This window comes from Emydura macquarii, unplaced genomic scaffold (genome assembly GCF_026122565.2).
Source record: "Emydura macquarii macquarii isolate MOO-44397 ecotype Brisbane River unplaced genomic scaffold, CSIRO-AGI_Emac_v2 contig_3337, whole genome shotgun sequence".
Classification (NCBI taxonomy): domain Eukaryota; kingdom Metazoa; phylum Chordata; order Testudines; family Chelidae; genus Emydura; species Emydura macquarii.
Window position 1 is genome coordinate 40573 of NW_027133474.1, and position 14220 is coordinate 54792.

Below are 14220 nucleotides of genomic sequence, written 5' to 3' on the forward strand. Positions count from 1 at the left end.
CCAAGGAGAAACTCCTACACGCCTGCAGCACACAGGAAACAGCTTATAATAAAAGTGCTCGCCTCCGGGAGTTCCAGCCTGGTAATTGGGTTCTCCTGTTATTACCTAGCTCAAAATCAAAACTCCTAGCCCACTGGCAAGGGCCCTATGAGGTGGTGCAATGAGTGGGGCCAGTAAACCATGAAATCCGACAACCAGACAAACGAAAGGTACACCAAATCTACAATGTGAACCTGTTAAAGCCTTGTGGAAAACCCAGGGAAGTCTCCTAATATCCCCCAAACCCACCTGACCCTGAATTAGGCCCACAAGTTGCTGAGGCCTCCGAGCCAGCGATGGTCAAGATTGGAAACAGTCTCACCCCAGACCAGAGAGCCCAGGCTCAATCCATGATCATCTCTTTCTCTTCCATGTTTTCTACTCAACCTGGACAGACCCATTTAATAACCCATAACATCCAGACAGATGACACATAGTTGACAAATGCAAAATAGCTCAGCTTCCTGGAGGTCTTCATGCCTTGAATACCATTGATAAGAATGCTGTGGATTGGCTTGACTGGATTTCATAGGCCAAATAATAAATCTAGGGCTCAAAGTCAGAGAAAATCCTCAACTCCTTCCCCAGAACCTGAAGGAAACCATGAAGCGAGAATGCCAATCAATGCTAGAAATAGGAGTAAATGAGGAATCATTCAGCAATTGGAAAAGCCCCATAGTCTTGGTCCCCACGCCTGTTAGGATTACCCAGTTTTGTATTGACTTCCAAAAGGTCAACATCATCTCAAAATCTGATGAATACCCGATGCCTCATGTTGATGAACTACTTGACCAGCTAGGGGAAGTAGAGTACATCAACCCCCTGGATCTAATGGAGAGATATTGGCAGATCCTTGTCACATAAGAATCCAGGGACAAGACAGCTTTCTCTACTCCCTTTGGGCTCTTCAATTCTGGACAATGCCCTTCAGGTTGTATGGGGCCCCAACCATGTTCCAGCAGTTAACGAACCAGATCCTCCAACTCCATAGAGAATATGCTGCTGTGAACCTAGATGATGTCGTAATCTACAGTCAAAACTGACAGAAAAACCTAAGGCATGGGATGGCTCTGTTACAATCTCTCCAGGAAGGTGGCCCGACTGCAAATCCTGCTACATGTCACCTGGGCAAGGATGAAACAACCTACGTTGGGTACACTTTACGAAAAGACAGTGTGACCCGTGGTTAATAAGGTCTAGGACCTCTAGACTTGCCCCAAACCTTCGTGAAGGACACAAGAAACCAGTTTTTACGACTAGCTGGGTACCACTGCCAATTTATTCTGGGTTTCTCAACCATCGCGGCACCTCTCACTGATCTTCTCAAGAGTGGTAACCCCCAAAAATTCCAGTGGACCAAAGATTGTGAGGCACCTTTTCAAGCCCTGAAGACATAGCTCTGCCAAGAACCCAATTTCTACAACCCTGACTTCACCAAGGAGTTCCTGCTAAAGATGGATGCATTGCACATGGGTCTAGGATAAGGGTTAGAAGGGACTTCAAGAGGTCATGTAGTCCAACCCCCTGCTCAAAGCAGGACCAACCCCAACTAAACCATCCCAGCCAGGGCTTTGTCAAGCCACAGCTTAAAAACCTCTAAGGTGATTCCACCACCTACCCAGGTAAGCCATTCTGGTGCTTCACCACCTTCCTAGTGAAAATGTTTTTCCTAATATCCAACGTAGACCTCCCCCACTGCAACTTGAGACCATTGCTCCTTGTTCTGTCATCTGCCACCACTGAGAACAGCCTAGTTCCATCCTCCCTGGAACCCCCTTTCAGATAGTTAAAGGCTACTATCAAATCCCCCCTCATTCTTCTCTTTCTGGACTCTCTCCAATTTGTCCACATCCTTTCTGTAGTGGGGGGCCAAAAATTGGACACAAAACTCCAAATGCAGACTCTCCAGTGCTGAATAGAGGATCTGCTGGCAATGCTCCTACTAATGCAGCCCAATGTGCCATTAGCCTTCTTGGCAGTAAGGGCACACTGCTGACTCACATCCAGGTTCTTGTCCATTGTAACCCCTAGGTTCTTTTCTGCCAACCTGCGGCCTAATCAGTCAGTCCCCAGTCTGTAGCTGTGCATGGGATTCTTCCATCCTAAGTGCAGGACTCTGCACTTGTCCATGTTGAACCTCATCAGATTTCTTTTGGACCAATCCTCTAATTTGTCTAGGTCACTCTGAATCCTATCCCTACCCTCCAACGTATCTACCGCTCCCCCTAGCTTAGTGTCACCTCCAACCTTCTGAGGGTGCAATCCACCCCATCCTCCAGATCATTAATAAAGATGTTGAACAAAACCAGCCCCAGTACCAACCCCTGCGGCACTCCACTTAGGACTCGTAGCTCGAACAGGTGAGGATGTTGTATCTGCACGGCCCATGTCCCCCTACCCACCCAGCCTTAAAGACTGAGGCTACGCAACCCAACAGGGGGTTGAGAACCAGGCACTCTAAGTACCAGGCTGCCTGACCATCCAAGCTGCCTGTTGCTGAGAGGTTATAGGCACCTGTATGCACCTGGGTCATGTGATCCTGAGCTGACAGAACAGTTCTTCAGGGATCAGTCCAGATAGCATATTTTAGAGCAGCTCTGTGACTGCTCTATCTTATGCCAAGGTCAGTGTGGCACCTGGCCAGCCCTGGGATTTGGGGGCGAAATACAGATGGCTTAAAGCCGCCTTTGTCTCTCCTTCTACCTCCCCCTCAGCTGTTTCGAGTACGGGGGGATTGAGCCCATTTGTTTTTTTAATGATTCATATTTTATTATCCAACTAGGATCCAATGGGGCACCAGAGCCTCGCTGAAATCCTCCCTCGATATGTTCAAATTTTCGGTGCAAGAGAAAATCCGTGATGTTTGGAAGAAGAGCACAGTGGCCAATGACAACTGCAAGCTCAAGTTCTTCATTGCGGAAGTAAGTTGAGGTTAAGCTAAGAGTGAGTGCTCTGCCCTGCCAGCCAGTGCGTCTGGGGTGAGAGTCATCCGGCTATGCTGCCCCTCTGCCTGGCAGGGCCGAGGAGGGCTGTGGAATAAGGATAACAATGGGTGAAGCCTGAAGGGCACTCTCGGGGAGAGCAGGACTGGCTCTGTGATGAACGCTGCCTTCTGGCCCACTGATAACAGACATGAAGAGCTGTGTGTTATAGGCAACACACACAGTGTTTAGCATTTGTTAGTCCCATGGGAGGGTCAAGGATCAAGCCCCCAGTCTGTAAGATAATTAGACATCAAATCTCTGTGCACCCCAGAGAAGCCTGGTTAGGCTTGAAATAAATAGGATGGATTGAAAATGATCCTGGTCCAAGGCCTGGGACAGTTACACTCCGCTCAGCACCAGTTCCAACATAGCACCGTAGCTAGACTGATGATATATTTAAGATCCGATCTCTTGTGAATTACCATGGCTAGAACCCCAAAAGCATTACATCATTGGAAAGCAATTGGGAGTCCCAAAGTACATAACAGATTAGGTTCCGATCCCCGTAACTAACAAGAGAACCTACCGCCTTAACTGGCTGGTGATTGTAGAGAGCTGGAGACACTGGGGCAGAGATTGGGCTCTGTTGACTGGACCAGGTGCCTAGGATGAAAAGACGTCAGAGACTCAAAGTCTGCACCCCCAACCAGGGAATCTTTAGGTACCACATAGAACCTGTGGGCTCTGTGCACGACGCCAAGGAGTGATGAAGCTAGGAATGAGTTAGAAGTACCAGGCGCTATGGATTCTTTAAGCTGGGAAAAGGTTTGTGGAGCTCACAGACTGTTTGAATTCACATATTTGTATCTAAACTCTGACCTTAAAAATCCCACCCTGCATATTCCACCTGGATTGTGGGTCTAACCAATCAGCAGTCCACACAAATCCTGATCCCTGATCAGCTCCAATGTTCCAAACCATTTATTTAGATTGTTTTTTTACAAACAAGGGATTGGAAAGATCATGGCAAATGCTTTAAATTGACTCTTGCAGACAAACATCATCCTGAGCACGCTAGAAAGAGAGATCCTTAAAAAGAAGCTGGATATCTACCAGTCCCTTCCGCTGTCCATCCTGAATGACCTACAGCCTTACTATGAAGGTAGGACCCTTCAATTGGGTGATCCTACGTTTTGTGATGTTGGCTTGTTCTCCAGCATCAGGCCATGAAGGAGCGATGAGGATGACAAACCTTTTTTAATTTCATCCTCCCAACTGGAAAAATGCCTGACAAAGGAAGAGCACATTGGTCTCTGTCTTCATGCATAAAGGGGATGTGCAAGCATGTAGCAATTACTGACCCATCCAGTAAATGAGTCACATGATGAAATGTCTGTAAATTATTATCGAGAAGAGACTTCATAAGGAACTGGGGAGTCAAGTAAGCGAGAACCAATGTGGTTTATGCCAGGAAGGTCAACAATAGATGCAATGTCTGCAGCCCAAATACTGCAGGTGAAACTCAATGAAGATTCAGAGAAGGCCGGGGAGGCAAAACTGAAGAACGGGGAAGAAAATTGGCAGCATGTGACCTCCCGAAGAAAGAGAACCCATGTGCCCACCATGCAGATAGAAGTAAGGAATCGTTTTCATCCTCTCTGCACAAGTACTACAGCGGAGAATGATTTGGAGGACCCTTCAGAGGGAATGGATCAGAAGGAGACCCATTTGATCAGAAGGCAAGGGATGCATTCTCCTAGGGATGGGGGTTCCACGACCACCATTACCAAGAGGAAGAGAAGGGTGATGGTGGTCGGGGACTCCCTCCTAAGGGGGACGGAGTCATCCATCTGCCGTCCAGACCGGGAAACTAGAGAAGTGTGCTGCTTGCCTGGAGCTAGGACTCGGGATGTGACGGAGAGACTGCCAAAACTTATCAAGTCCTCAGACCGCTACCCCTTCCTGCTTCTCCACGTGGGCACCAATGACACTGCCAAGAATGATCTTGAGCGGATCACTGCGGACTATGTGGCTCTGGGAAAAGAGATAAAGGAGTTTGAAGTGCAAGTGGTGTTCTCATCCATCCTCCCTGTTCAGGGAAAAGGCCCAGGTAGGGACCGTCGCATTGTGGAAGTAAATGCGTGGTTACGCAGGTGGTGTCGAAGAGAGGGCTTTGGATTCTTCGATCATGGAATACTGTTCCAGGAAGAAGGACTACTAGGAAGAGACGGGATTCATCTAACGAAGACAGGGAAGAGTATCTTCGCAGACAGGCTGGCTAACCTAGTGAGGAGGGCTTTAAACTAGTTTCGACGGGGGACGGGGACCTAAGCCCGAAGGTTAGTGGGGAAGAGGGACACCGCAAGGAAGCAGAAGGAGGAGGGTGCAGCAGGGGAGGCCTCCCGATTCATACTGTGAAAGTAGGCCAGTCGGCTACTTATCTCAAGTGCCTGTACACAAATGCAAGAAGCCTGGGAAACAAGCAAGAGGAACTGGAAGTCCTGGCACAGTCAAGAAACTACGACATGATTGGAATAACTGAGACTTGGTGGAATAACTCTCACGATTGGAGCGCTGTCATGGATGGGTATAAACTGTTCAGGAAGGACAGGCAGGGGCGAAAGGGGGAGGAGTTGCACTGTATGTAAGAGAGCACTATGACTGCTCTGAGCTCCAGTATGAAACTGGAGATAAGTCAGTTGAGTGTCTCTGGGTTAAGCTTAGAAGCAAGAACAATAAGCGTGATGTCGTGGTGGGTGTCTGTTACAGACCACCAGACCAGGAGGATGAGGTAGATGAGGCTTTCTTTACTCAACTGGGGAAAGTTTCCAGTTCACAGGGCCTGATTCTCATGCGAGACTTCAATCACCCTGATATCTGCTGGAAGAGCAATACAGCAGAGCACAAACAATCCATGAAGTTTTTGGAGAGTGTCGCTGACAATTTCCTGGTGCAAGTGCTGGAGCAACCAACTAGGGGCCGTGCTTCTCTTGACCTGCTGCTCACAAACAGGGAAGATTTGGTAGGGGAAGTAGAAGTGGGTGGCAACCTAGGCAGCAGTGACCATGAGATGGTCGAGTTCAGGATCCTGATGAAAGGAAGAAAGGGGAACAGCAGGATACGGACCATGGACTTCAGAAAAGCAGACTTTGATTCCCTCAGGGAACTGATGGGCAGGATTCCCTGGGAGGCTAATATGAGGGGGAAAGGAACCCAAGAGAGCTGGATGTATTTTAAGGAGACCTTATTGAGGGCACAAGAGCAAACCATCCCGATGTGCAGAAAGAATAGCAAATATGGTAGGCGTCCAGCTTGGCTTAACAAAGAAGTCTTTGGCGAACTTAAACGCAAAAAAGAAGCTTACAAGAAGTGGAAGCTTGATCAGATGACTAGGGAGGATTATAAAAACACTGCTCGAACGTGCAGGAATGAAATCAGGAAGGCCAAAGCACAATTGGAGTTGCAGCTAGCAAGGGACGTGAAGGGGAACAAGAAGGGTTTCTACAGGCATGTTGCCAACAAGAGGAAGATTCGGGAAAGTGTAGGCCCCTTAAAGAATGAGGGAGGCGACCTTGTGACGGAGGATGTGGAGAAGCTGAGGTACTCAATGCCTTTTTTGCCTCTGTCTTCACAGACAAGATCAGCTCCCAGACTGCTGTACTGGGTGGCACAGAATGGGAAGGAGGCGAACATCCCGCAGTGCTGAAGGAACAGGTTCAAGACTATTTAGAAGGATTGGACATTCACAAGTCCATGGGGCCGGATGCAATGCACCCGAGGGTGCTGAGGGAGTTGGCTGAGGTGATTTCAGAGCCATTGGCTATTATCTCTGAAAGCTCGTGGCAACAGGGGGAGGTCCCTGAGGACTGGAAAAAAGCAAATATAGTGCCCATCTTCAAAAAAGGGAGGAAAGAGGATCCAGGGAACTACAGACCGGTCAGCCTCACCTCAATCCCTGGAAAGATCATGGAGCAGGTCCTTAAGGAATCCATTTTAAGGCACTTGGAAGAGAGGAAGGTGATCAGGAACAGTCAACACGGATTCACCAAGGGAAAGTCATGCCTGACCAACCTGATTGCTTTCTATGATGAGGTGACTGGCTCTGTGGATGTAGGGAAGGCGGTGGATGTGATATACCTTGACTTTAGCAAAGCTTTTGATACGGTTTCTCACAGTATTCTTATCAGCAAGTTAAAGAAGTATGGGGTGGATGAAAGGACTATAAAATGGATAGAGAACTGGCTAGAGCATAGGGCTCAACGAGTAGTGATCAATGGCTCCATGTCTAGCTGGCAACCGGTCACAAGCGGAGTTCCCCAGGGGTCGGTCCTGGGGCCGGTTTTGTTCAACATCTTTATTAATGATCTGGAGGATGGGGTAGATTGCATCCTCAGCAAGTTTGCAGACGACACTAAGCTGGGGGAAGTGGTAGATACCCTGCAAGGTAGGGATAGGATACTAAGTGACCTAAACAAACTGGAGGATTGGGCCAAAAGAAATCTGATGAGATTCAACAAAGATAAGTGCAGAGTCCTCCACTTAGGAAGGAAGAATCCCATGCACAGCTATAGACTGGAGACCGACGAGCTGGGCAGCAGCTCTGCAGAAAAGGACCTGGGGGTAACGGTGGATAAAAAGCTGGATATGAGTCAGCAGTGTGCCCTGGTTGTCAAGAAGGCCAATGGCATATTGGGCTGCATTAGGAGGGGCATTGCCAGCAGATCAAGGGAAGTGATTATTCCCCTCTATTCGGCATTGGTGAGGCCGCATTTAGAATATTGTGTCCAGTTTTGGGCCCCCCACTACAAAAAGGATGTGGACAAGTTGGAGAGAGTCCAGCGGAGGGCAACAAAAATGATTAGGGGGCTGGAGCACAGGACTTATGAGGAGAGGCTGAGGGAACTGGGCTTGTTTAGTTTGCAAAAGAGAAGAATGAGGGGGATTTGATAGCGGCCTTTAACTACCTGAAAGGGGGTTCCAGGGAGGATGGGGCTAGGCTGTTCTCGGTGGTGGCAGATGACAGAACAAGGAGCAACGGTCTCATGTTGCAGGGAGGGAGGTCTAGGTTGGACATTAGGAAAAAGTTTTTTACTAGGAGGGTGGTGAAGCACTGGAATGGGTTACCTAGGGAGGTGGTGGAATCTCCATCCTTAGAGGTTTTTAAGCTGCGGCTTGACAAAGCCCTGGTTGGGATGATATAGCAGAGGTTAGTCCTGCTTTGAGCAGAGGGTTGGACTAGATGACCTCCTGAGGTCCCTTCCAACTCTAATATTCTATGATTCTATGATTCATAATATTCTATGATTCTATGAATTGCACTTAGTGTTTGTGGACTGAGAGTTGCCCTAGAACTGGAAACTCACCTGGAAAGTGGGGAGCAGGGTGGTGAGTTTCAGTATGTCTGGGATGGGGGCTGGTCTGAGGCATACCTATGAGACAGGGGATCATAGAATCATAGAATCATAGAATATTAGAGTTGGAAGGGACCTGAGGAGGTCATCTAGTCCAACCCCCTGCTCAAAGCAGGACTAACCTCAGCTATATCATCCCAACCAGGGCTTTGTCAAGCCGCAGCTTAAAAACCTCTAAGGATGGAGATTCCACCACCTCCCTAGGTAACCCATTCCAGTGCTTCACCACCCGCCTAGTAAAAAACTTTTTCCTAATGTCCAACCTAGACCTCCCCAACTGCAACTTGAGACCGTTGCTCCTTGTTCTGTCATCTGCCACCACCGAGAACAGCCTAGCCCCATCCTCCCTGGAACCCCCTTTCAGGTAGTTAAAGGCTGCTATCAAATCCCCCCTCACTCTTCTCTTTTGCAGACTAATGCAGATGGATGCTTGGTGATGGTCATTGTGGGAGGGATGACAGGGTGGGTCCTTGTTTGGCTCTGGCTAGAAGGACTGGCAGTGGGGAATCAGACTGGGATCCTTGTGGATAGTTGGAGGAGTTCCAGGAGGATTAAAGAGGAGTGGAAGAAGGGACCAGGATGCTACACCTTGGCAGAGGAGTGGGATGGGGAAAAGTCTGGGAACAGGGGTCGGGATCTGGCACAAATCAATTCCTGCTCAGCATTTCACTGGCATCTCTGCAGCGCCCTGTGGCAGTAGGGCCCCTCCCACTCAGAGCTGTGGTATGTGTGGGCATGGGGTGGGAGGGTCATTGGCATTGAGGAATATGAGAGAGCTTTATTCTCTGGGGCAGCCAGACTGGCTCTTTCCTCCAGCACGACGGCCATTGTCACTGGAAGAGGCAGACGGACGTGCCTTTGGGTGCTGCTGACACTACCCTTGGCTGCCATTATTTTTCTCATCTAAATCCCACCCGCAGCATCTCCTCTGCCAAATCTTTCCTGGTCTTGTCCAGCATTGTGACCGCTCCCATATTTCAACAGAGGCGGCTAAGATCCAGGGGCGGCAATCCTGCCAAAAGATGCAAAATATTCTCTTGGAGAACATTGAAAGACAGATGCAGGGGAGGATGTTTGAGCGGGCAAAGGAGAAGATGAAGATGCAGCTCCAGGAACTGAAGGTGAGGGATGCTTCCCCCTGCTCTGTAGGGCTGTATTTATGGATTTGGATGGTGCTATCTGAGAACAGCACAGTATCCAAAGAGGGAGTGCCCCAGAGCGAGCTACCCAGCCAGAATTTAGGCCAAAGATATTGGAGCAAACTCCCTGCTCCATGAGATGTTTAATTTCCGCCTAGAACAGAAACAACGTGACCTTGAATTTCAAGGTGTCCCTTAAGTCTCTGATCTTGCAAACACATTTGTCTAACTGAACAGGACCATTGACTCCAGTGGAACCACACATGGGTTACAGGTAAGTGTATGCATGTTTGCAGAATCATTATTATGTTTATTATTTGTGTTACCCTAACGCTACGGAGCGCTGGTCCTGGGCCAGGCCCCACCGGCCACTGTATAAATAAAGAACAAAAGGACAGACCCTGCCTCCGAGAGCTTACGATCCAAGTACAAGACAAGAGACGACAGGTGATTAGGGCGTAAATGATCTCTCTGCAGTGAGCTGCTTGGAACCCAAAGGCTGTCGTAAGAAACACTAGTGATTGCACCATTTTCCTGAGAACAGGCGAATGTTCTAGCAACTCATACCTTCTTTGTGTAGAACAACAAGCGTTTTTTTAACACCTGGTACAGTGGAATGAACAACACTTTCCTCAAGCTCCTTAAAACTATGTGCCCCTGGTAACTGTGAGCACATCTGTCTGTAGATGAATCCAAGTATTTTTTGCAGGATGGTGAAAGATGCCAGCAAGCATTTTGATGCTGCTCTCTATCTGTATACCTGCAATCTGATGGGGTCTGCAGTGAGTGTAAAGGCTGGTTGAACCGGCTCTAGGTGCCTCTGTGGATTGTACTGACCTTAGCTACTGCCTAGATATTACAAGAAGCAACTGTGAGATGCAAGCGGTTCTGGTGACACTGTAAATGTTACTCCCTGATATAGACAAGGTGGGTGAGATAATCTTCTATTGGACCAGCTCCTGTTGGTGGAAGAGACAAGCTTTCGAGCTTCACAGAGCTCTTCTTCAGGGCTGGGAAAGGTAACCAGAGTGTCACAGCTAAATAGAAGTGAGAAGGGTGGTTAAGCATAAGGGTTAAACATGTGGCAGTCGACCACTTTAAATGAAGTGGGTTGGTCATAGAACCGAGGAGGGTTTGTAGGTTACAGATTGTGGTAATAAGGCATAAATCCAGTGTCTCTAATCTAGCCGTGATTTTTGCTGTCTAGCAGAGTTATGTGTTTAAGGTCCGGGCTCGTCTTTTGAATGTGTTGTGCAGGTTTCCTTTGAGGAAGAGGACTAAGAGAGCAGATGGGGAGTGATTGGATGATTTTGGCTTTTACCATTTTTCTGTGTAAGTTCATTCAAGGGTGCAGTGATTGTCTGGTGTCACCCATGTGGTTGTTGTTGGGGCATTTGATGCACTGGAGGAGGTACACCGCATGTTGTGATAGGCATGGGTAGGACCCATCGATCTTGAAAAGGGAATTGTGGGGGGTGCTGATCATTGTAGCAGTAGAGACATGTCTGCAGGTTTTGCATCTGTTGTTCTGGTGGGGTTTATTGCTTCACCCTGATGAGTGGGGAATTTGTTTCCGATTATGAGGTTGGCAAGTTTGGGGGTTGTTTGGAAGCCAAAAGAGAGAATTGGGAAAAATTTCTTTTAGGATGTGGTCCCCACCAAATATGGGCTGTAGTTGTTTGATATTTAAGGATTGATTGTATCAGCCACTCCATTGTCTTGCACAGGATCAAGGTCAGACAGACAAACCCATCATTACCAGGTTGGCTGCCCCAGAGGATGAAGCTGTTTCATGCTCTTTTTAAATATTGGCACAACATTAGCTTTCTCCCAGTCTTCTGGAATTTCCCCAGTGTGCCAAGACTTATTGAAAATCAATGTTAATTGTCCAGTGAGCTCCTCAGCCAGTTCTTTTAATATTCTTGGATGCAAGTTATTTGGACCTGCTGATTTAAAAATGTCTGATTTTAGAAGCTGCTGTTTAACATCCTCCTGAGATACTAGTGGACTGGAAAGAGTGTTCTCATCATTGTATGCTATGTTGTGTGTTTTCCACCAAATACACAACAGAAATATTACTGCCTTTTCTGCATTAATATTCATAGTTTTATCATTTCCATCTAGTAACGGTCCAATACCATACCTCGATTCAATAACAGATAATAATGAATTATATCATTGTTAGGTTTCTTTTTGTTCTTAATATATTTTAAAAACTCCTTCTTCTTGTCCTTATCCCTGCTGACCATAGATTTCTCCTTGTGTCCTTTTGCTTTCCTTATCCATTTTCTACAACTCCTAGCTTCTGATTTATATTCATTATTATGAACTTCCCCTTTCTTAGGTAGATATACATATCTAACTATACATATGTATAGATATATTCAGTATCATGCAGTTCACTATATTCGGCTTGCTTGGCTGAGACCTTAACAGATGGTTCTTCTCTGAAAAGTGACTATAAAATGACATTCTTAGCATCATTTGTACTGTCACTCCAGATGAAACATGCTCTGTTTACAAGCCACCTGCCAGCTCTGTAAATTCCCTTTGGAATCTGAGAATCAGACTGGGCTCTTTCCTTCCTGCCTGTCATAACCAGCAATAAAAGCTCTCCAAGGTGACCAAGACCCATCGTTACACCTGTGCAGCCCCACAGCCTTCACATGATGGCCTCAGTGGTACCTGCATGACCCAGTGGTGGGATTGCACAGGTGTAGTTGATTGTGATTAGAACGTCACTGAGAGTTCAGCTGGTGCTGCTCCAGATGGCGCAGACTCCGGTTCCCTCTCCCCTCTCTGAGCTAGCTCCCAGGAGCACAAAGCTGTCAGATCACTTCCATGCTCACGTGCTCGGCAATGTGTTTCCTGCAGATTACGATCATAAAGAGGCTGTGGATGGACATTTCCACTATGCTCAAACTCGTCTTATCTCACCAGGAAGAACACACCGAAAGGCTGCCAGGTAACACTCTGAAATCTTCTCCTGGGTATAGTCGGAATCAGAAACCCTCTGCCCCTGATGATATGAAATGATCTGACTAGGGGCTCATTGGTCCATGTGCTGGCTTCTCTACAGGGGCAGACATTTGGGCTGTGTGTATGGGGAGAATTCCATCACCTTAGTACATGGAGCTGCAGGGCGGGGGACACAGTGTGTCCTCCCACCAAGGGCCGGATGGCTCCGTGGGGCTGGGGGAATGAACTTTGGAACACTGCTACTCCACCCTCCCTCTGTGAGGGCAGAGGCTGCATTTGATGCATATTCAGTAGCCCCAATACATGCCCCATACAACCATCATGGAGGAGCTGTAGATGGAGCAGGGACGGCTGCCTGACAACCTTGTACCCTGAGGGCCTACCCTATCTCCACACATACAGCCGAAATACTCAGGGAGCTTTCTGTTGTCTTCACACTGGCTGTGGGGTTGGGATAAGTGACTTGCTCAAGGGCTCAGAAGGATGCTAGCAGATCTGGGAATCACACCGACATCTCCTGAGTGCCAGTGCAATGCCTTAACCGCAAGGCCATCTGTTGCATTGCTGGATCTGCCGCATACTTCTGTGTGGCCTTAGGTAAATCACTTAATTGCTCTGCGCCTCAGTTTCCCCATCTGTAAAATGGGAATAATGACACTTTACCAACCTTTCCAAAGTACTTTGAGCTCTATGGATGAAAAGTTGTAGGTGAGTGCTAAGTACGATTAACTGAAGAGTAAACAGATTAATAAGAGTGAAGGTTGTCTACAAAGACACATGGCCCATCCACGACTGTGACTGGCAAATGTCTCCAACAGCCAGAGATGGGACACCAGATGTGGAGGGCTCTGAATCACTACAGAGAATTCTTTCCCATGCGTCTGGCTGGTGGGTCTTGCCCACATGCTCAGGGTCTAACTGATCGCTGTATTTGAGGTCAGGTAGGAATTTTCCCCCAGGTCAGATTGGCAGAAACTCTGGAGGTTTTTGCCTTCCTCTGCAGCGTGGGGCACAGGTCACTCGCTGGTTTGAACTAGAGTAACTGGTGGATTCTCTGTAATTTGAAGGCTTTAGATCAAGCTTTAAAGACTTCAGTAACTCAGCCAGAGGTTCTGGGCCTACTACAGCAGCAGGTGAGTGAGGTTCTGTAGCCTGCAATGTGCAGGAAGTCAGACTAGATGATCATGATGATCCCTTCTGGTCTTGAAGTCTGAGTCTATGAGGTATTAAGGCCCTGATCTAGCAAAGAACTTCAATACATAAAATGGCAACCCTTGTTTCCCTTCATTTGCCTGGAGGAGGAGAACACTTTCCTTGCTACAAAATACAGGGAAATGGACACTTGTTTTTCAAAAGAAAGACAACTAACCATGTTTTAATCTGCTGTTCTTTTTGCAGACTTCCAGAATGAATACAGAGAAATTGAGGAGATTCATGAAGAGCTGCAAAGAATGTGACGTTCATAAAAAGAGACAACAACAATCAAAACTGCTCAGGAAATGATTTTTTTCTACATTTTTAAAAAAAATTTTCAGGGTTTTTTTTTAGGTGGGAATCTGCAAATGTTCTTAGTTGCTAAAAACAAAAACAAAAAAGCCAGTTTTGGTTTTTTTTCTGTGTTTTCATAAAAATCAGAAATGTTCCATGAAATGGACTTTATTTGCTAAAATTTCTGTTTCACCAAGAAAACGTTTTGATGGAAACTTTTCTCCCTGCTCTTGTGGTGTC

The 14220-nt window shown here is 47.3% G+C and overlaps 1 protein-coding gene across 1 annotated transcript in view; it reads left to right on the forward strand.

Moving 5' to 3' along the window:
* LOC137143519 (nuclear GTPase SLIP-GC-like) overlaps positions 1 to 13949 on the forward strand; it is a 44202-nt gene extending 30253 nt beyond the window's left edge. Inside the window, exons 13-17 of the mRNA XM_067533336.1 lie at positions 2822 to 2960; positions 4017 to 4125; positions 9359 to 9495; positions 12388 to 12478; positions 13891 to 13949. Of these exons, the coding sequence (XP_067389437.1) occupies positions 2822 to 2960; positions 4017 to 4125; positions 9359 to 9495; positions 12388 to 12478; positions 13891 to 13949 (535 nt within the window). The remainder of the gene's footprint in view (positions 1 to 2821; positions 2961 to 4016; positions 4126 to 9358; positions 9496 to 12387; positions 12479 to 13890) is intronic.
* Positions 13950 to 14220: the final 271 nt, after the last annotated feature.